This window comes from Alexandromys fortis, unplaced genomic scaffold (genome assembly GCF_014885135.2).
Source record: "Alexandromys fortis isolate MF-2015 unplaced genomic scaffold, M_Fortis_MF-2015_v1.1 scaffold_129, whole genome shotgun sequence".
In the NCBI taxonomy this organism is placed as follows: Eukaryota; Metazoa; Chordata; class Mammalia; order Rodentia; family Cricetidae; genus Alexandromys; species Alexandromys fortis.
The window spans coordinates 4,096,848-4,118,757 of record NW_026068022.1 but is presented as its reverse complement, the minus strand read 5'-3'; the positions used below and the strand labels follow the sequence as shown (position 1 = coordinate 4,118,757).

The 21,910-nt window shown below is 39.3% G+C and overlaps 2 protein-coding genes and 1 pseudogene across 2 annotated transcripts; 1 reads left to right on the top strand and 2 right to left on the bottom strand.

Moving 5' to 3' along the window:
* Window positions 1–238: 238 nt before the first annotated feature.
* Window positions 239–1,183, bottom strand: LOC126514429 (olfactory receptor 502-like). Its single transcript, XM_050163344.1, has one exon. It carries the CDS (start codon window positions 1,181–1,183, stop codon window positions 239–241), a length of 945 nt encoding a protein of 314 aa, XP_050019301.1.
* Window positions 1,184–3,722: 2,539 nt separating this feature from the next.
* LOC126514417 (ornithine decarboxylase-like) lies at window positions 3,723–6,218 on the bottom strand (annotated as a pseudogene).
* Window positions 6,219–14,170: 7,952 nt separating this feature from the next.
* Window positions 14,171–15,127, top strand: LOC126514426 (olfactory receptor 10T2-like). Its single transcript, XM_050163341.1, has one exon. It carries the CDS (start codon window positions 14,171–14,173, stop codon window positions 15,125–15,127), a length of 957 nt encoding a protein of 318 aa, XP_050019298.1.
* Window positions 15,128–21,910: the final 6,783 nt, after the last annotated feature.

The window sequence follows — 21,910 nt, the reverse complement described above, 5'->3', positions numbered from 1 at the left end:
TATGTTTAGTGGTTTTTATTTGTCTGATTAGATTTATGTCATTAATTTTAAAAACATTTGACATTATTAAAGAATTGTCTAGTTTCCTATGCTGTATGAAATTTGAACCCCCATATTTATTGAAAAGCTTCTCACATTCTAACATTGTCATCAAGCTTTTTCAATCAGGACACTAACTTTTGTATTATATCAATTAAGCATTATTACTATATGAAGTCTTTTAAAGTAACAGATATCTCTAAGAAAGTATTTTCCTACCAATCTGTCTCTTCAGAGCACCCTTGATCTCATTATTCCTAAGGCTGTAGATGAGGGGGTTCAACATGGGGATCACCACCATGTAGAACACAGACACCACCTTGTTCTGGTCTGTAGAGTAGCTGGACTTGGGCATCACATAGATGAAGGTGATGGTTCCATAGAACAGAGTGACTGCAGTGAGGTGGGAGGTGCAGGTGGAGAAGGCCTTCTGGCGGCCCTCAGTGGAGCGCATCTTCAGGATGGTGATGAGGATGTATATATAGGAGACGGCTATGACAAACACTGTGATCAAAATGATAGAACCAGCAGAAAATGAATCTAGAACTAGAAGGATGCTGTTATCAGAACAGGAGAGTTCAACTACAGGAGTAAAATCACAGAAAAAGTGATTGATTCTGTTTGGTCCACAGAAGAGAAAAGAAAAAAAGGACATAGTGAAGGAGGAAGAATTAAGAAAACCACCAAAATAGGATACTACAAGCAACTGGACACAGACTTGTGTGGACATTTTGGTTGAATAAAGCAGTGGGCTACAGATTGCTATAAAACGATCATAAGCCATGGCAGCCAGAAGGAAACATTCAACCGTCCCAAAGAAAACAGCTGAGCCCAGTTGGATGGCACATCCGAAGTAGGAGATGGTATTTCTCTCCACCAGGAAGCCGACAAGCATATTGGGTGTGACAGAAGATGAGTAGCCTATGTCAGCAGAGGCCAAGTGACTGAGAAAAAAGTACATGGGGTGATGGAGCTGGGAAGAGACTCTGATGAGAAGGATGGTGCTGAGGTTCCCAGACACGGTCACCAGGTAGATGCACAGGATGATGATGAAGAGGACGACTCTAAGGACTGGGTCATCTGTCAGGCCCAATAAAATGAACTCTGTCACTGCAGTGTGGTTTCCACTCTCAAGGAGAGCCATGGGTCAGTGTAGCTGCTGCCAGAACAAGGCTGTGATGAAGACATCACAGAAAGGGATTTATAAATGCATAGTTTTACTATCATTAATACACAAACATTTGCATTTAAAGATGCCCAAGCAGCCATATTTATTTGCCTGCAGGGATGAGTCACTCTGTAATATTAAAGTTCTTTAGCAGAATCACATAAAAACTTTCCCTCACATAATATTCCCTTTTCTCTTCACATTATATTGTTTAATCCAGTACAACTTACAGCGAAATATAAAATTAAAAGATGAGAATAACAGAAATAAATCCTGGGCATGTGAAGAAAGATGAATGCATAGAGTTTAGTAGGAAATACTCAGATAGCAACTAATCTTTTAAATGCTTCTTTAAAAAAGTATTAATCTAAGAATTATGCATAGATGCATATGGGTCATTTATGGAATTGCAATATATTCATAAATATGTTTTGGTTTTACATAAAATCCTACATTTTTATAAAATACTACTTTAAAAAATTTGTATTTTAATACTTTGAAGAAAGAATTCTTAACTTGCATGTGATACATAACAGTAAAATCAGAATTAGATACTCAACCTGCCTGAACTGTCCTGCTTAATATCTATATAATAAGAATGTTAAATTATAAAAATCTCAGACTTCTATAAACCAGATTTGATTGTAAAAAAAGGTTTTTAATAGATATTGTATGAGTTCCCTGCATAGATAAAATTATTACTCACACACCTTCTAGATAGGAATTTTAAATTATCAATAAAATTATTGTAAATTTGTTAGATTTTGTATATATTTGAAATATAAAGTATTTTAACACATAATTGAAAATATCTATGTAATCACTATGAAAAGAACATGCTAAAACTCAACACACAACTAAAAGAGGTTTATTGAGAACAAATGACTTCTTGATATAACACTAGTTTCTAACCAGGTTTTTATATGATGACATAATGTTCTTTTCAGCATATCTGCAATTACATAAGATATAGTAAGCTTTTTCTAAGCAACGTTAACTCTTCATGCACAGTTTTTAAATCTTTTACTTGAATCTTTAAATATCAGTAAATGCCCAAAGATTTCAACTCTTTTAATTGTGACACATTTAGATAGTGGTGAAAAGTAGGTCTTGCTGTGTCTTGTGTGGGTAAACAGGAACTCTGGTTCTCTGATTGTGACTGCTTCCTCTCTCATAAACTGGTGGTAGAAATACATCAAGCCAGCTAAGGTGGCACACAGGCCTACTGCTTGATTATACCTGCCTTTTTAGTGCTGTGACTGACTGAGTACATACATGTTCTTCTCAGATGATAAATGAAAACCACTCAGCCAGATTCATTACCAATAGCCAAAGTCCTACTTCTTGAAGTGAGCATCCATTCATCTTACAGTGAAGAGTCAAAGTTGTGGTTGTTATAGTCATCTTTTATAGTCTCCTTTGGGCACAAATCTCTGAAGATGCTAAAGACTCAAGTGTGAATTCTGAAGTACCACCGAGCATTCTTTTTCTGTGAAGGATATTGAGTGATTCAATTCACAGGAAAAACAATTAAGCTTCCAAATCATGTCAATTCTCCAGTGGTCAATTTATTATTTTGTTCTCTCTAGGTGTTCATGTATAGCCATGTAGGATTTAATATTTACTACATCATAATGTAACAAATTTTTTATGAGCAATTAGTTTTATGTTTACTTAGATGTTTGTGAGAAGTAAAGACTGCCTAACTTCAAATATAAAAGCTAAACCCAGTTTCATCAATTCATTATCTTTATCAATCAGTATTTTTTGTTGTTGTTGAATTGATTACAGGAAGTTGGTTGCCAAGTGCTGTATGATACTTCCAACTCATTACTAGGTGGTGATGCAGGCCAAGTCAAGGGTTGAGGAACATTCAGGGTTTCTACAGTCAAGGTTCAAAGAATCTTAGATGCCTTCCCTGGAATGTGTGCAAGACATCAGGTCCCTGGGATGTGTCCAGGATAACAGATGACATTCCTCACTAACAGGCTCTGGGCACCAGCCACGTGCACAACTCTGGGCTGGCTAAGCAGACTGACACTATGTATAGATGGTATGGTCTCGTACCATCCACCTTTTCCTTATCTGCTGTGTTGTGGGTTAACTCACTGCTGTGACTACAGCAGCCTATGCAAGAAGTGTGCACTTCCTTAAGGGACATTTGAAAACCTTTCTGATGCCCAGCTATTTCAAGACAATTTATTTCCAAAATGGGTCAGAACATTAGCTTTTGGCCCATTCTGCCAAATACATGAGCTACAAATGCTTGTTCAGCAGCTGAGAGGCACACCTTGGTATCATATTCAAAAAGTGATAAAAATCCATATAAAACAAATATTCAAAGTTTCCATAGAAACAGAGGGAATTGGACCTATCACCTAGCCTTCCACGCTGCATCCGTGCCAAGCCTACTCTTACAAAGACATTCCATAACTAGGGGTAATTAAGTTAAATTGTCCTCTCCAAATCCCTTAATTCAAGCTAAACATGTAGGTAAGAGCTATAAGAATGGCATCTACAGATTGATACTAGAAGAAGCACAGGCAGTCCATCCCGCTCTCCTGGGCACAAGATGTGGGCAGGATGCCAACATTCTGTTACTCCACTTCTGGTGGGATGCCAAGGCCCTGGATCTGTTTTATGAGTTGCCCTATCAGCCTCGACATTACATTACATAACAGATAGAAGGCCTCTGAAAGCCAGTGAAAGTAGATGCAGCAGCAACAGTGTAGGCCACTCACTCTCATGCATGTCAGGCAGGTTACAATGCTCTATGCTCCGATCAAGGCTATCACATGCTGGTCCCCAGATGTTGAATGAGTAATACGTCTCATCTGACTTGGGTTTCTTCGGCAGCAGGAACTTCACATGTGCATGATCATAAAAGATGCAATTAAATGTTCCCTACATTCTGTCCCTCACATAATGCATGAATGTTTGTTCATTTGACTTATCTTCACTGTCATAGCCAGTCTACTCCTTTCATACCATTTTTTGGCAATGATATTGACTTCCAGTGTGAAAGCTGAAATGACAGAGTATTTGCCTGGCTGAGTTGTGACTCTCATCCCAGAGTCTGGTAGAAGTATGTGTCCAGAGCCAGTGATCTCTTCAAATTTGAGCTTCCTATCCTCAGATCCAGGAAAGCCACTACCAATATCAGGCAGATACATGCTGAAACTAACTTCTGTTCCCATGGCAAAGACACAGTAGTAATCAGACAGGACTGTATGAAGGTCTCAGGATCAGTACATCTACTCTCCACGTGGAAAATAACACCAATAACATCAATATTTAGCTCTTTTGCCTGATCCAAGAGAAGCCTGCTGGTTTTGAGTGGGGCACCAAACTTAACAGTTGTTGGAAGAAGAGGCCACTTGTTGGTTCCTGGCTAACCAACTACACAAGGAGCCTTTTTAATGCCCATATTCCTCTTGAAGTAGCTTAGTGTTTCCAAGAGCAGATGTATCTCATTGTCATGAAAAGTCTTAAGTTCTTAAAACATTTTAAATGCCATATTCTGAAAGTCTCTGAAAGATTTGAAGATTACCTACCTAACTGAAATATATCTCTGTATATCTAGAAAACCTAACTAACATGACTAGAAGCTTGACTATTATGGATGATTATCTATTAACCTATATTTCTTAATTATACATTACATTTTAAATGAACTGCACAAACACAATACCATAATCAAGAGCAGAAATATATATAACAAAATTGACCTTAAGTTTGTATCAGTAAACCAAGATTCATACCAATGCAAATATCTATAGCATATCTCCTTTAAATGTAAAAAAACATTAATAAACAATATTTGGGAATATGGACCTAGTTATCCTCCAAACTGCTTTTTTCCTCTTTATTGAGCAAACTAATTTTTTAGGGGTGTTCAAGACAACCTTTCATAGGATCTTGGTCCATCAAAGCACATTAGTCTGGAAGCAATCCACAGGTTCTTATCCTCTGTGGAAACAAAATAACCCCTTTTCCAAACCAACATAGCCTTAGACTCAAATTTTGAATTCAAGATACTTTTGAAATATATCTTTTGGCTTAGCTTAGCAGTCCCCAGAATTAAATGTCTCTCTGCAGTAAAAATTTCAAAGATAACACAATAATATATAATCCAGACTCTTTGTTGGGTGCCAATTTGTTGGAAGAAGAGGCTGCTTGTTGGTCCCCGGCTGCTCAGAGCCCCAAATTAAATCATACAGAAACCATATTATTTAAATCACTGCTTGACCCATTAGCTCTAGCGTCCTATTGGCTAACTCTTATATGTTAATTTAACCTATCTCCACTAATCTGTGTATCACCATGTAGCAGTGATACACATCCAGCATCTGACTCTGACAGGGGCTACATGGCTTCTCCCTACTCTGCCCTTAGTTCCATTTAGTTCTATCTTCCCCACCTACCTCTGCTCCACCCTGCCATAGGTTCAAGTCAGCTTTCTTTATTAACCAATCATATTCACAGCATACAGAAGGGAATCCCACATCTAATACTGAGGTGACAAACTGCTTTGGAATTATCAGTGGCAATCCACAAAACCAATTTTGCTTTGGATGTGCTTTGGCAACCACCATCAACCCAACCTCACTGTCAAAAGTCATCATCTGGACTTCCATTACTGGCAGCATACTTGATCTGAGACACTTGTTTAGAAGGATTTGCAAAGATAATCCTCTCTGGAGGCAGCCCGAGCCCCTGCACCAACTGGATTTCAGTCTTGCTTACACAGTCAAAACTTGTCCCAGTAGCAGTTAAGGTGGTCACTATGGCTCTGCTGTCATTACTTTTGACTGCTTAAAAGGGAGTGAAATGGGAAGAGCTTTTAGCCATCTTAATGTTCCTTCAGAATGTCTCCAAGGTCCGCAACATAGAAAGCATCCTTGTCATCAAAGGAAGAAACTTCATTAACTTTTTGGTCCAGAATGTCCTTGGCAGAAAAGCCGTCATCAAGGATATGGCTGTTAAACTCTTCTTTCTTAAAACTGTTCATGGTTCTCGATGTACCCATAAAAAAATATAGAAAAAAAAATATGGAGATGAAATTAAATTATTGTCAGCTCCTCACAAGGCAAGCTATTCAGGAACTCTGAACGCTGTTTCCTTGGAGCGGTAGCAGTGTTTGCACAGTTCACTGACGCTGCTGGCCAGCCTCACGGAGATGCAGAAAAGCGCTCTGCAACCCATCGCCACCCCAGTTGAACCCACAGCAGATGCCGGCCCAAGGTGGCACTGAGCTGCTGGCTGAGGGCAGACGACAGTGGCAGCCACTGCAGGGACTGACCTTCAATAAGTATTTTTAATTTCCTTCTTTAACATATGCCATCAAGTACTCTGGGGAGCGTGAAGTGGAACTTCACATAAAGTTGAATTTTAAATAACAAAATGTTTTACACATTCCCATCACTGTATAAGAAGACAGAGCAAGAATGTCTTAAACTTGCATGAAGAATTAGAATTTTAAAATGACCTGGATGCCTTCAAAACTGGAAACAGAATCAAAGTGTCACCTCTTGACTACTCCCTTTGTGTAGGTAGGTCATGGCAGAAGACTAACTCTTCAGCCCAAAGACTCAATGATACTTTAATTCTCTTGATAACCTTAATTTCAGAATCCCTTGTAGCCCTGTTACTGCAGGGTTGGGTTGACAAACAATACAATAATTACAAACAATATTCCTATCAACATCCCTTTATACAGATAATTATGCTAAGAGCTTTACACATAGTAAATGTTCACAGTATGTTTTGGCGTAGATGCTTTTATTATTCTCATGTTTTTATTGTATAGAGAAGAGACTAAAGAGTTTAAACAATTGTGTACTGTGATTCTGGGCTCCATGTATCTCCCAGTGGATTGATAGCTACAATCTATAAAGAACTAAAAGCAAACCAAAACAAACACAGACACAAAAAAGACTATCCACACATTAATGAATTAAGTAATCTTGAAATAATAATAAAAACTGCAAATAAATATGTAAAAAAAGGAAACATGTGTTCACTAGTTTTATCCATTCAGGAAATAAGTATTAAAATGATATTGGGAGTACATTATGAAGAAAATAAATGGCCACAAAGGTTGGAGAGGATATGGATAAGGAATTATTATATACTTTGTAAGCCTCTCTCTCTCTCTCTCTCTCTCTCTCTCTCTCTCTCTCTCTCTCTATCCCTGCTCCCTTTAAGACAACACACACACACACAATATTTAAAAGATAGAGCTACCATATGATCTGTCCATAAAACTCTCCAGTATAAACTCAAGGGAGTCTAAGTCCAAAGGCCCCAGAGAAATTTGCATCCTCATGTTTATTGTTGAATATCCTAGACATGTAGTGGTCTGGAGATTTATCAACAGATGAATGAATTAGGAAAGCATGAAACATATGCACAATAGAATTTTATCCCTCTGTAAAGAAAAAAATAGCTAATTTATTAGAAAATGGATGGAACTTGTGGCATGATTGAGCCACAGCAGAAGAAAGGATAGAGAAAAGATGCTGTTATTCAGTTATTTAAAACCCTGTGCTGTGCAGGACAAATATATGCAATAATTGAATTTTTTTCGGATTTTTCGAGACAGGGTTTCTCTGCAGCTTTTGGTTCCTGTCCTGGAACTAGCTCTTGTAGACCAGGCTGGCCTCGAACTCACAGAGATCCACCTGCCTCTGCCTCCTGAGTGCTGGGACTAAAGGCGTGTGCCACCACCGCCTGGCAATAATTGAAATCTTAATGAGCCAAATATATCATATAAAACATCCAATGATATTTCTTATATTCAGAAACTATTTTTTAAAGTAGCCTGAAAATTGAAGAGGGACCATAAGGGACTGAAAAGAGCATTGAGGTAGGGGAGAAAAAAGTTAGACATCAGAGAACACAAAGTGGACATGACCAAAGCATGACATATGATTATACAAATTCCATCATGAAGGCTATTAATTTTTTCAGTTGATAATTATTTTTGGAAAATACATGATGGATGTTTGAGGCACTATCTATGTTGAATTACTAATTACTATATACATTGTGTATTAGTACCAAAAGATCACATATGCCATAGTCATGTATTATTTTGCTTCTCCATATTTGTTAAAAATTAATTCAATTTACATTTTTAAAATAAGTGCTTTAAATATTTATATGCTGTGTATTAGTTTAAAAATAAACCTAGTTTAGTTGTATGAGTGTGTTTGTATATGTGTGTGTGCATGTTCACTTATGTAGAAAAAAGGACAACCTTGGGCACTGTTGCTAAAAAGCAATCCAATTGGGTGAAGGGTGTTGGTATCTCTCACTGGCTTGGAACTCTCCAAGAAGACTGGACTAGCTGCCCAGTGAACCCTAGCGATCCCCCTGCCTCTGTCTTCTCAGTGCTAGAATTACAAGAAAGGGCCACCATATGGTTCTTCTCACAGATGCTGGGCATCAAAGCCAGGTCCTCAGATTTATGCATCAGGCACCTTACAGTCTGAGTTCCCTACTCAGCCCTAGAATAATGTGTTGGCTATTTTGCTGTAGTGTCTGAAGTTATGAGAGTGAATATTGAAGAGAAGATGTGATTTACCATAAGTGGTAAAGAGTTTGAGATACAGATGCCGAGATGATCATTCAGAAGCCATTTACAGGAAAAATCAATGTCAGCGCACTAAGTAGGGATTTGTATGAAAGTCAATGTTCTCTGTAAACAGCATCTTCTCAACAAAGCTGCCTTATGAGAAATGAATGACACAGATTGTATTGCATGTTCCTTCTCTTCCTGTCCGGCTCCTTCTGTTTCCCCAAGCAATAATCTCATAACACTCATTCTTCTACCATGTAAATAGAGTAGCAGAAGACGGAAGGACTTGGCAAAGTTCCAAAGTCATAAAACAAATGGTGTTATACAAGAGGTATAGACCCCCATAGAATCCTTTGCACCCCAAGATATTAACACGTTAATCTTAAACCATTTCTAGATATTCATAAAAGTAATAAACAGAGGAAGTCCCTATCACTTCTCAAGAATTAGAAAGCCCTGGGTGGATAAGACATTGGATAAAAGCCCCATAAACACATAATTTCGAGTATCAAAAGCAGTCTCAAGATAATCATCTCCAGTGGCCCCAGGACTCTCATTAAAACCTTGAGTGTTCTAAGCCCCACCCTTAAGGAATGCGGAAGACATCTCCTTAAATTGTAAGAGACTAATTTCTGCAACTGGTCACAGGCATCCACGTGACAAAAGCATCTTCGCTGCTCATCCCTGCATTATGCGATGTATAAACTCTCAGAGAAAGCCACCCCTGAAGGGAGAGATGAAATTCTTCAGATGCTCTCACTTCTTGGTTTTAAGAGAGTGGAAGGTGACTCTCCTCCTTGAGAAGGTAAAGGGTTTGTGGGGGCTTCACGTTGTTGTTGTTCCTTACAATGAGTATGTGCTTGGCTTTTGTTTTTCAAAATCAAGATCCAGTGGCTGTTTATTGCTTAGTAGAAGGTATTAGGGGAAGTGTGGACACAGATGACAAGGAAGTTAATAATGTTGCCATTTTCTTGTTCCTCATAGAGAAGTCAAGAAAAGTACACAGGGAAGTGATGGATGGAAAACAGAGAACAGGATGGGAAATCCAGATGCAGGTCCTGATAATGTCCAGAGGGAAAAATATCAATTAATGCAATATTGTAAGTATCTTGTTGCCTAGTGGCAGTCATTGATAACGGATGATTAAATGACACCACACTGTCCTTGTCCCACTCTATTTCAATAGATTGGGGAATTTATCCTCACATACATGAAAATCATTGTGAGACCATCAGTCAAAGTCATTGACAAAGTCTGTAGAAACTAGACATGCCCTGGTACCATGGTATTACTCTCTTGAAAACACCAAGAACTTGTAGTGAGTATGAGGGGCTACTGGTCAATCAGCGTTTTATTAAACCAATACAAGTGACAAATCTTTGCAGTGTACATGAGCATTATCCCACTGTAGGGTTTTTTGTTTATTTGTTTTTGTTTGTTTTTCACAAATTCTAGCAATTTTAACATTCCCTTAATAAAAGACCATTTGTGTACACCAGGTGTGATTTCATACTGCCTCAAGTAGGGGTAGTGGCTAGGAATGCGAAGATAATTTCTTTCTCCCAGGCTCTAAGCAAGAACTCCTGCACTTGACATTTTTGTTGCCTTGCTAGCTTGTTCATCATTCATGAATGCAATTAAGCAAAAAGGAGTGAAACACCTGCACATTCATTCACTGTATTCAGTGTGCAGAGTCCTAAGAACATTGGACAATTGCCAAAATGAAGCAAATACAAATATATTAAAGATTGTGTTGTAAATGAATTAGCACATGCACATGGGTGCCAGTTGTGGAAATGTGTCTGGAGAGCAAAAGAGCTTTTTCCTACTGTCACTGAGCTAGTCATGGTCAAAAACCTATATTCACTAGACTGACACTCTAGGATGGGAGGAGGGGACACAGCATTAAAATGAATCACTTTCCTACCAATGCAAAAGTTAAGCTTGTTTTAAACATACATGCATGCACACACAGACACACACACAAACCTTTAAAAAAAACTATTTAGAAAGCCCAAAGAAGTGATTAACACAGGTAGAGAAGTTCAGAAAGCTTTCCCAAGGCAAGTAACACTTGACCGTTCTGTCAGAAAGAGCACTGCAGGTGAGAGCAACAACACGCAAAAGTGGAAGATCAAAAACCAAGTAGCTACAACTGGGATTCTTGAAAGCTTGCTCACAAAGAGAAGTTTGGCAGCAGGAAATGATGATGGACAGGCAAGACCTTAAATGCATTCATACTGGGAAACGTTACAGTCAAAGAGACAAGCAGAGACTCCCCAGACTCCTGTCGCCCTGCTGGGACTATGCCACACAGGTGCACTGAGTACGTGCAGAGCCATCATTTCCTTGTCACAGGGAAGACCACTGCAGTAGCTCTTGTCTCTCATGGCAGCTGTGAGGATACAGAGTACTGGACAACAGAAATATTTAGTAAAAATTACGGAAGTCACTAAGAGATTGGTAAAGTTCCACTTTACACCTCTGTGTCTGTGAGGAATTTCCAGAGAGCATTGAGCAAGGTGGAGGAGCATCCCTTGATTCTGTGGTATCATCCCACAGGCTAGACATGCATAGATGGGGAAAAAGGGCACAAGGTGAAGAGAGACTAGAAAGCAAAGGCATTCTCTCTCTCTCTGTTTTCATGAGGCAAATAGCCTCCTCTTGTATGAGTTCCCATGTCACCACCACCTCAGACCCTAAGCAATGAAATCAGGCAACCACGGACTGAAACTGTGATGCAAATAAACAGTCCTTCCCTTTGATGTTCCCTGAGATATTTGGGCCCCAGTTTTAGAAAGATAACTATCACTAAAATTTTGGAAGCAATAGTTTCTACAAAGAGGAGGAGTACCATGATGGGAGATTTGATATGGAAGTGTATAGGAACGGGAAAACAGACTAGAAACTACTGCAAAAATCTAAATGAGTGATAAAGTAAAATGGAGGAGGCATTTTAGCTTGGATTCCAGAGCCCAGAAAATGGCAAATGAATTTAAAATATGGAGGACGCTAATGAAGAGGGAAAAGTTAGGCAGAAACAATACCATATGCAAAGTAACAGAAGGATTGCGTTGCATTTGGAAAGCAGAGCACATCATCTGGTATAGAGTAGGACTGAACCAAGAAACCTTTCTATTTGTTTATAAACAAAATTGAAATTCATGCTGAGGCATTTATGTCTAGTTCTATGAATAGTGTATATCTACATACTGTTTTTGACACTATCAGCAGATTGATTAATATGTCCTATCTTTAGAATTCTAACATCTGGTCACAGTATGAAGAATGAAATTGTGTGTGTGTGTGTGTGTGTGTGTTTAATAACCTAAAAGATGCAATTTACTCTATGGGAAATGCCCAATGCAATTAAAAGTACACCTTATATTTAAAATAGAATATTAAATTTGGAATTCAGGAAGTTGGGCATAAAGATAAGAAACAAGTTTGAAATGGAGCCAATAAATCTCTCTAATGACTATAAATAACTTTTAAAAATACAAGAGACGTGATGTGGCCAGATTAGCCAGAAAAATTCTGCTTTCAATACTTGGAAGGTGCTGAATCATGTTCAAAGAAAACTGAACACCTGTTTCCATAGAGGTTAGATTTATAATCACAAAAGGTGACCAGTAGTTGAATGAACCTTTATGGAAAGGACTTTCCTTTAGAGATAAATAAGTTGAGAAACCTTCAGAGGAAAAAAAAAAGTCTGATCTTAAACCACAAGAGTTTCAGGGAAGATTGCTGGAGAACGTTTTGTTACTCAGAGGAAGTCCTTTGTTAGGCACACCTGTAATATCCTCTCTCCTGCTCTTCACATGGGATGCTGCAATCCACGTAAGTATCTCACCTCTTCACACAGGCCTTTGCTGATCGAACAGACAATAGCCATGTGCTACCACTTCATAGATCTGTACACCTGGATCCATTCTGTGTGTCTTGGGCAATGGAAATGCACGTGGTGGGCGTTTAGTCAATATAAGCTGAAGAAAGTCATGACTGTTACTAGTCACTCTGCCACTCTTTGTAAAATCTGAGTGCTGATACCTACCACATATGTTTATGAGGGTTATATGAACACTGTCTAACCCCAGCATACTTTGTAGTTCATCTTCTGTGTTTGTGTTGAGGGGATGCTGGTCACATGGCTGAACTCATATTCTGTTCCTGAATCTTCAGTACTGATTAGAAAATAGCAACTCTTCAAAGAGCAGAAAGATACATCATCCTTTACATTAATCCCTGTGAATTCTATAGATTGATTTCCAGCCAATATCTCTTTCACTGTCTGTACTCCTCTTCCTTTTTAATTACTGCATTTCTATGATTTAACAGTGATTGAAATTTAAATCAAAATAATATGCACAGTCCTCATGTCATTCTTGCCCATAAATTTCTGTATGGACTGGAGATTTAATAAACAAATGAGTTGGAAATATGATTTAAAAATTGACCTCAGGAATTTAAAGTGGTTCCTTCAAGTCTCTACTGCAAATCCTTTGGAGTATAGCAACTGGAAAATAATACTGATCAAATGCATATGACTAAATTTGACTGACAGTCTAAAATGACATTGTTCTCAAAACTCACTCCAACCCCAGATGCTTTCAATGCAATGTTCGCAACAACTACAAAGTCATTGAACTAGCTCACTAAGAACTACTGATATTATCATTGTTGTATATTTAAAACAGTCTGAAATTGCCTGGTAAATTGCTTATCTCATCTAGTTACTTTCAAAATTGTCACTGTGATGACTAATCTTGGTTGTCAATTGGACTGCATCTGTTGTCAACTAACACCCAAGTGGCTGGGCACACTTGTGAGGATTTTTCTTGACTGGATCATTTGAGGTAGGAAGACCCATCCTAAATCTGGGCTATACCTTCTGGTCCAGGCTATCTGAAATGACATGGGAGAAGGAAACTCTGCCTGTTTGCTCTCATTCTCACCAGCAAGTTCATCTATCCTGTTGCTGACACATTGCCTCACTGGCGTTAGAACCTACTTCTCTGTAGTTCCAGTGTAGACTGTGGACTGACTGAGTCATCCAACTTCAAAGACTGAACAACTCTCAGATTCTTGGACTTTTCAGTGTGAGCCAGCCACTGTTGGACTACATCGACCACAGCCAACAAGCCTTTGCCCTAACCTATGGAGTTTGAACAGATCTTACTTACTAGAAATATTCATATCATTTAGACTCCTAACTTTGCCCTCAGTCACTGGCATCCAAACTCTCTTGTCAATATTACGTTTGTTAACTCAGGTGACCTTGATGAAAATCCTGGTGACATCATTGCAGAATCTCTTCACAGTCATCTCTGAATCACATTAAGCACACATTGCCTGGCCAAAAAAGTGCTGCCACCAGGAGGATGGGCAATCACACCACAGTGACCACATTCCTTCTGTGGGGATTTTCCAGTTTCCCAGAACTACAGAATCTACTCTTCACTGTGATTCTCCTCTCCCATGTGACCATTCTCCTAGCAAATGCATTGATCATGTCAGCCATCAAGCTCAACCACAACCTTCACACTCCCATGTACTTTTTCCTCTTTGCTTTGTCCTTTTCAGAAACCTGCACCACTATGGTGATCCTACCCCGAATGTTAGTGGACTTGCAATCAGAGAGCAAGGCCATTTCTCTCCCTGAGTGTGCCACACAGATGTTTTTCTTCTTTGGGTTGGGAGGCAACAACTGCTTCATCTTGTCTGCCATGTCCTATGACCGTTACACCGCCATCCACAACCCTCTGCATTATCCAATCCTGATGACTCAGAAGATCTGCTTCCAGTTCATCGTGGCCTCTGGGGTGGTTGGCTTCGCAATTTCTCTGTGCATTGTCATCATAATATTCAACTTGTCTTTTTGTAACTCCAACATCATTCAGCACTTTTTTTGTGATATCGAGCCTGTGGTCTCCCTTGCCTGTAATTATACATTTTATCAAAAAGTGATTCTCCTTGCATTCACTGCCTTTGTGTTGGTGGGCAGCTTTGTTTTGATCATGGTTTCTTATGTCTTCGTTGTGACAATAGTTGTGAAGATGCCCTCTGCCAGGGGGAGGTATAAAACCTTTTCAACTTGCTCCTCCCATTTCACTGTGGTTTTCATACACTATGGGTTTGCTTGTTTTGTCTATTTGAGACCCAAGAACAGTGACTCTTTCAGGGATGACACACTATTGGCAATGACATACACCATTCTGACACCTCTGCTCAACCCCATCATTTACAGTCTAAGGAACAAAGACATGCAGACAGCTCTGAGAAAGGACCTAGGCAACATAATCAAGTTTTTTCCTAAAATGATAAATAAAAGATCCTAAAAGACTAAAGTGTATATGCTCTTATAGGGGAAATGGGATAAAATAGTCATTCATCTGACTACAGAGTAAGGCCAGTTCAGGTACCCTCTCCACAATTGTTTAGAGTCTTAGCTGGGGTTATCCTGTATATTTCTGGGAATTTATCTAGTGCCAGGTTTCTTGATAGTCCCATATGGCCCCCTCAATCAAGATATCTCTTTCCTTGCTCTCCATCTCTGTTCTTCCCCCATTGCTAACTATCCCGTTCCCTCAAGTTCTCCTCCCTCTTCCTTGCAAGGTTCAGGAAACTTCCAGGACTTCCAGAACCTGTATATTGGCAGGTTCAAGTTCAAGTGCTCCATAGGACTACAGAACTTAAATAATTGAAAACAAGGTTTCCTGGGGTGCTAGGATGGTGGAATCCAGGGTGCCAGAGTGAGAGACAGACAGACAGAAAGACAGACAAACAGACAGACAGATAGGAATTTTTAATATACTAGTATCTATAAAAACTGTAGAAAACTCTGTCAAAACCTATCCTTCCCATTCCTCTACAAAGTATTAAATGGTTCAAAATTGACTTCTTCCCATCTTCAAACAAGTATTTTGTTTTAGGGATATAGCTTAATGGTTTCGCTCTTGCCTTACATGAAAGAGGGTCCAAGGTTCAATCCCTAGCACTGGGAAAATAATAATCCTATTATTAAAATTGATACAGACCATAGAAAACTAAACAGCATGTCATTTATAAAACCCAGAGAGTTTGGATGTGCTGTATTTAACTACAATCTTACTAACAATATTACAGTAAGGTTCTCAAGTGAATTATGAAGAAATAGATGTTATGAGGAGGTCTAAGATTCTAGACTTTTGTAGGTCACGTTAATGGCTCTCCACAAGATGAGTACCACTACTGATTCTGGAGCAGAGCAAAGGGCTTGAGCAGGGTAAAAGATCTGGACCTGGGCAAAGTCTTTAATAAGTGAGGAGAAGAAAATGGTTGTTCAGTAACACTCTCAGGACAGTGGTACTAATGTACCAGCTAATACTGATATCAATGCTTTGCCATGAAGATGACCGATAAATGGTTTGGAAATGGGATGAGGAGCCACGAGAATGCCAGCACTGGGTACTAGTGTTTATAGAGTATGGAATGCAGCAGTGTCCTTTCAACAGAACTTTTAAGACAGTGCACTTTGCTCAGATACCCAGATTTAATTAGTTTGAGAGGCACAAAATAGGTGGTGTGAAAGAGAAAAGATTTCAGAATAAATTAAAGAGTTTTGGGATGATCCAAGGAAAGAAGAAAATGTCTAGAGAGAAAAAGGCAGGGGCCATCCTGGACAGAAGGTCAGTGAGGGGAATTTGTGAGGACCAGAGGTTGGGACCAGAGGTTGGGACCAGAGCATAAAGAACGTCAGAGCCTGTGGGGACTACAGATCTCAAGCTTAGCTCAACAGTGAATCACAATCTGCCAAAGGTTCTCTCTGTACAACCATTTTACGTTCTGTTTTCCTGAACACCCCCCACTTAAATGTTAGAGAGTGTGCTTCCTCATGTTAGAACTTCTTGGCTTTCTTGTGTAATGACTAATAATACTCAGTTTGCAGTCTGACAAGTTCTCTTCTTCAACCTCATGATGATCCATGTCCTGGCTAGTTTTTTGTTGGTTGGTTGGTTGGTTGGTTGGTTGGTTGGTTGGTTGGTTGGTTTTGATTTGTGTTTTGTTTTGTCAAGTTGACAAAGATAGAGGAACTCTTAATTGAGAAAATGCTTCCCTACAGTCGTTCTGTAGAAAGTCTATGAGGCATTTTATTGACTTACGATAGATGTGGGAAAATACAGCTCACTGCGGGTGGTGCTAGCCTTGGGCAAGTAGTTTTGGATGACAGAAGAAAAATGGCTGAGCAAGCATGGAGAGCAAGACAGTAAGCAAAGCTCCTCCACAGTTTTTGCTTCAGTTCCTGTCCTGACTTCCTCCCTTTGCTGATGGAGTGTGACCTGGGAGTTCTGAGCTGATATAGACCCTTTCCTCCACAAGCTGCTCTCAACCATGATGTTCCACCACAGCAATGGAAACCCTATGACAGTTCATTTCTCAGGAACCTAAGTAAACAGAGATATGAAGAACACAAGTCCATGGTGGCACTGATTTTTCACTCCTTAAAGAGGCTCCTGCTAAAATGGAAAGTCCAGAGTTGTGCAGTTAAAAATATCATTGATACTGAAACAGAACTATTTTCCATTTTAAAAACTATTTTATTCTTTGATAATGTCCCTTTTTCCTTTTATTGGAAATGGATTCTTTTTCTTACAGAATATATCCTAATTACAGTTTCCCTTCCCTCTACTCCCCCAAGACCTCCCCACTTCCCCTCCCCTCCAGACCCACTCCCTTTTCTGTCTCATTAGAGAATAAGCAGGCTTCTTTTGGGGGGGGTATTGCTAGCCTACTTTTTATTTCTTTTTTATACTTTAAATTTTTTGAGGTTATAATATAATTACAGCATTTGTGTTTTCCCTTGTCTCCCTCCAAATCCTTCTATGTACCCTTCTCCTCTCTCCTTCAAATCTGTGACCTCTTCTTTCATTAATTGTTATTGCATGCATATATGTTTAAGTACATATATATTTCTAAATATAGCCCACTCTGCCCATTTAATGCTACTGCTGCTGCTGTGTGTGTGTGTGTGTGTGTGTGTGTGTGTGTGTGTGTGTTCCTGGACTAACAATTTATGCGTTCTTCCTGGAGAGGACCACCTTTCCTACTCCCAGCTTTCCTCAGTAACTTTTGTGTAGGTCTGAGACCTTCTGGGCTTTTCCCTACCCTACCCATGTTTGCATATCCATTGTGGTATCATTGTTCTTCCCACCTTCTAGGCAGTCATGTTGGTGAGACTTTCTGGGTGTGCCTTCTGATATTACTAGAATATACCATCTTATAGCAAATTCCCTAATCTCCTATAAGCATAGAGAATAAGCAGGCTTCTAAGGGATAATAATAAAATATATAAAATAAGATAAAACAAAAACTAACACATCAGAAAAGGACAAAAAAAAGGAAGAGTCCAAGAGAAGGCACCAGAAACATAGAAGATATAGAAAAAGAGAGCTATGAATTCCAACCCTCAGGCATCCCATGAAACAATAACCCAAAGCAATCATGTATATTGAAAGTACCTAAATGGAGAGAGAAAACATAATATATCTATAATAAAATAAAAATAAGATTTAAAAAAAAGAAAAGCCCTGACTAGCTTTATGAGACAATAGCCTCCAAAGATGCCTTTGAGTTCATTTTCTTTTTTTATTACTTTATAAATAATACCAATCAAAATTTCCACTTCCTCCCCTCCTCCCACTTCCCTCCTGCTCCCCCACACAGCCTCCCCTCTATGCTCCCTCCAGTCCTAAGAGAAAGCAAGGCACCCAGCCCTGTGGGAAGTCCAAAGCCCTCCCCCCTACATCCAGGCTTAAAAAGGTATGCATCCAAATAGAATAGGATCCCAAAAAGAGTTGTTTGGGGGTTTTCATGGGACACCTATGGACAAAAGCTCAATTAGAGATAACCTAATACTAGAAGATCATTTGGTGACAAATGATAGCCAGCTGGGGCTCTGTATCCTCATTAATTGATGATTTTATTTAGATTACTGTATTCAGTTTCCATACTACACCTCAAATGGCCCTTAATTTTAGCTATCTTTCCTTGTATTTCCTTCCTTGTCCCCCTCTTCTCTTCCTCTCCTGATTTGATCCTCTCATCTCAGTTCCCCCTTTCCATATTTATTCTATTTCCCTCTCCTCCTAGGGAGATCTATCTGTCCCTGTGCCCCAGCTAGTCCCTTAAACTACACCTATCCACAGATTGTATCTTGGTTACCATCGACTCAATAGCTAACATCCACATGTAAGTGAGTACATACTGCAGTGGTCTTGTTGAGTCTGAGTTACCTCACTCAGGATTATTTTTTCTAGCTTCATCAATTTACCAGTAAATTTCATAATTTCCCTTTTTAACAGATGAGTAATAGCCAAGTGTATTTGTACCACATTGCCTTTAACCACTAATCTGTTGAGGAACATCTGGATGGTTTTCAGCTTCTGACTATTATTAACAGAGCAGCAATGAGCATGGTTGAGCAAGTGTCTCTATGGTAGAATGAATTGTTCATTGTATATAAGCCCAATATAATATATCTTGTTCATATTTGTCTCTTCACTCCTTCCCCAACTTCTCCCAGATCCACCCTCTATAGCACTATACCCTCTTTTTTTTCCATTACCTCTTTTTTTTTTTTTTTTTGGTTTTTCAAGACAGGTTTCTCTGTAGCTTTGGTGCCTGTCCCAGAACTAGCTCTTGTAGACCAGGCTGGCCTCAAACTCCCAGAGATCCGCCTGCCTCTGCCTCCCGAGTGCTGGGATTAAAGGCGTGCGCCACCACCGCCCGGCTTCCATGACCTCTTTTTAACACTACTTTTATTCACTATAGCACTACATACAAAAACTTCAGTAAGACATTGAAGTGAGTTGAATTTAGGTACATTAAGTGAAAACTCAAATATTGAAACAGCCCTCTGAAAGATGCAACATTGTCATTTCAGAGTAACAGAAATATCATTTTCTCTACATCTTCAAAAAAACTAAGTATAAAGCTCATCTTGGAAAATAACTATGAATTTTACTTCTATCCATTTCAAGAGAGCCTATAACCTCTAATGAGTGAAAGAGTCACTAGGGTAGACCTAGAAATGAGCTGGCTTCAGAGGTGAGAAACTTCCACAAAGATGAACACAAACAGGAACTAAAATTGGATAATGCTTCTTGGTGATCTTAATGGATAATAAATAATAAAGTGTGCAAGTCAGTCAATAGTTGTTTTATGTATTTCGATGTCCCAGAGCAGATGATGTATGTTTTCATGGATGAGTTAAAAGCCACCATTAAGACCTTCACTGACACTGATGTCCTCTCATTGTGGTCTAAATATGTTTGTTGTCTGTCACAGGTTTCTTTATGTTTCTGTCCTTGCTAGACTGATGACTCCAAATAGTGAAGTAGGACCAGACTAGTGAGTCCCACCTTCACTGTCACCAATATCCAGATTTGGCCCAGTTATATATCATGTGTACCAACCCAGTATGGTGAGTTCCCTAAACCCTACACACACACACACACACAATTCCCAGACATAGTTGGATATATGGATATCCTTGGGTTGATTGCTGATTGCAAGCTGTGCTAACTGAGTTATATCTGGGAGTGTGAGGATGGCATGGGTGGCTAGGGTCTTAGGCACTCAATAAGCTAGGCCAGCATACAGGTTGTCCAACCTAGGCTACCCCTAAGTGTTGGGGATAGCCTGGGCATTGAGGTACTAAGAACTCACAAGGCTGAGCCAACTATGCCTGAGTATTGAGAAGGGCATTCTCCGACTAGCATCCAAGAAACTCACTAGACCGAACCAGAGCAAAGAATGTATGACTTTCCACGGATAAACCTGAAGTTTAGGTATAGAAGATACAGGCTAAAGTCAGGCGGACTCGCTAGACTGGGATGGTGTGTATAATGTGTGAGCGATACTAAGCTTAGAGAGGAGGTATCTTAATTAAGGTTACTGTTGCTGTGATGAAACACCATAACCAAAGCAACTTGCTAAGAAAGGAGTTGCTCAGCTCATGTTTCCACTTCACAGTTCATCATCAAAGGAAGTTCAAACAGGAACTCAAGCAGAGCAGAAACATGGATGTAGTTTTCTATGTTACTTCTTGCTAATTGGGGGTGCTAATAATCTTATGAGGGCCCAAAGAAAATTTAGGATTATGGTCAAGTCCTGACTGGAGTATTCCATAGACTTGACCATCTCTGCCAGCAGCCTTGAAGCTGTTCTGGATGCAGAACTCAGAAGAAACTGCAACAGAGGTGCTCTGAAATGTTGGATCATCTGGGCCATCCATTCCCATTGGAAATTTTTCAAGGGTCTTTCTCAATAAAACCTTATTTTTCTTAACCCAGAACGAATCTACAGCCTCTCATTTCCTGTGAAAATAAAAGAAAAACCTCTTCTTCAAAGTAATATATCTTTTGACTAAAATTTTGAAGTTAAGGAATTTTCAAATATATAAATTGAAATAATCCAGCAGCATTTATAATCAAATGTCTTTTAGCAACTGTTGCTCCTCACTCTGCAGTCAAACAATTCAAAGACAACACAATAACCTATAGTATCCAGATTCTCTGTGTATTTTCCGTCTTTATGTGGCTTTTTTTAAAGTTCTATCTCTTTTATTTTTATTTTTTGGTTTTTTGAAACAGGGATTCTCTGTATCTTTGGCTGTCCTGGAACTCACTCTGTAGACCAGGCTGGCCTTGACCTCATAGAGATCTGCCTGTCTCTGCCTCCCAAGTGCTGGGATTAAAGGCATGTGCCATCACACCTAACTATTCTATTTCTTTTTTTAAGGATTTTCTCTATCCTTTTTCCTTTCTCTTCCAAGCCTATGTATATTTTAAATACACTGTAAGCCACTTAGAGTTTCTTTTGTCTGAAATTATCTCTATCTTTTTCTGACCACATGTCTTTAATCTGCTAAGCAATGTAGCTAGGATTAAAGCAGCGGCTTTGCGGACTGGCTCTGCCTATTCCTTGGCTTCCTGAGAGTATAACTTCAGGACATAAGTATTGGTGGGAGCCATGTTTACTTCCACAATTCTGCAGAGTTTCTAGGCCCATGCCACCACCAACACGCATGCTGCTGGCTCCTCATAAACAATGTTTAAGTGTTTGTTCGCAGAACCTCTAAG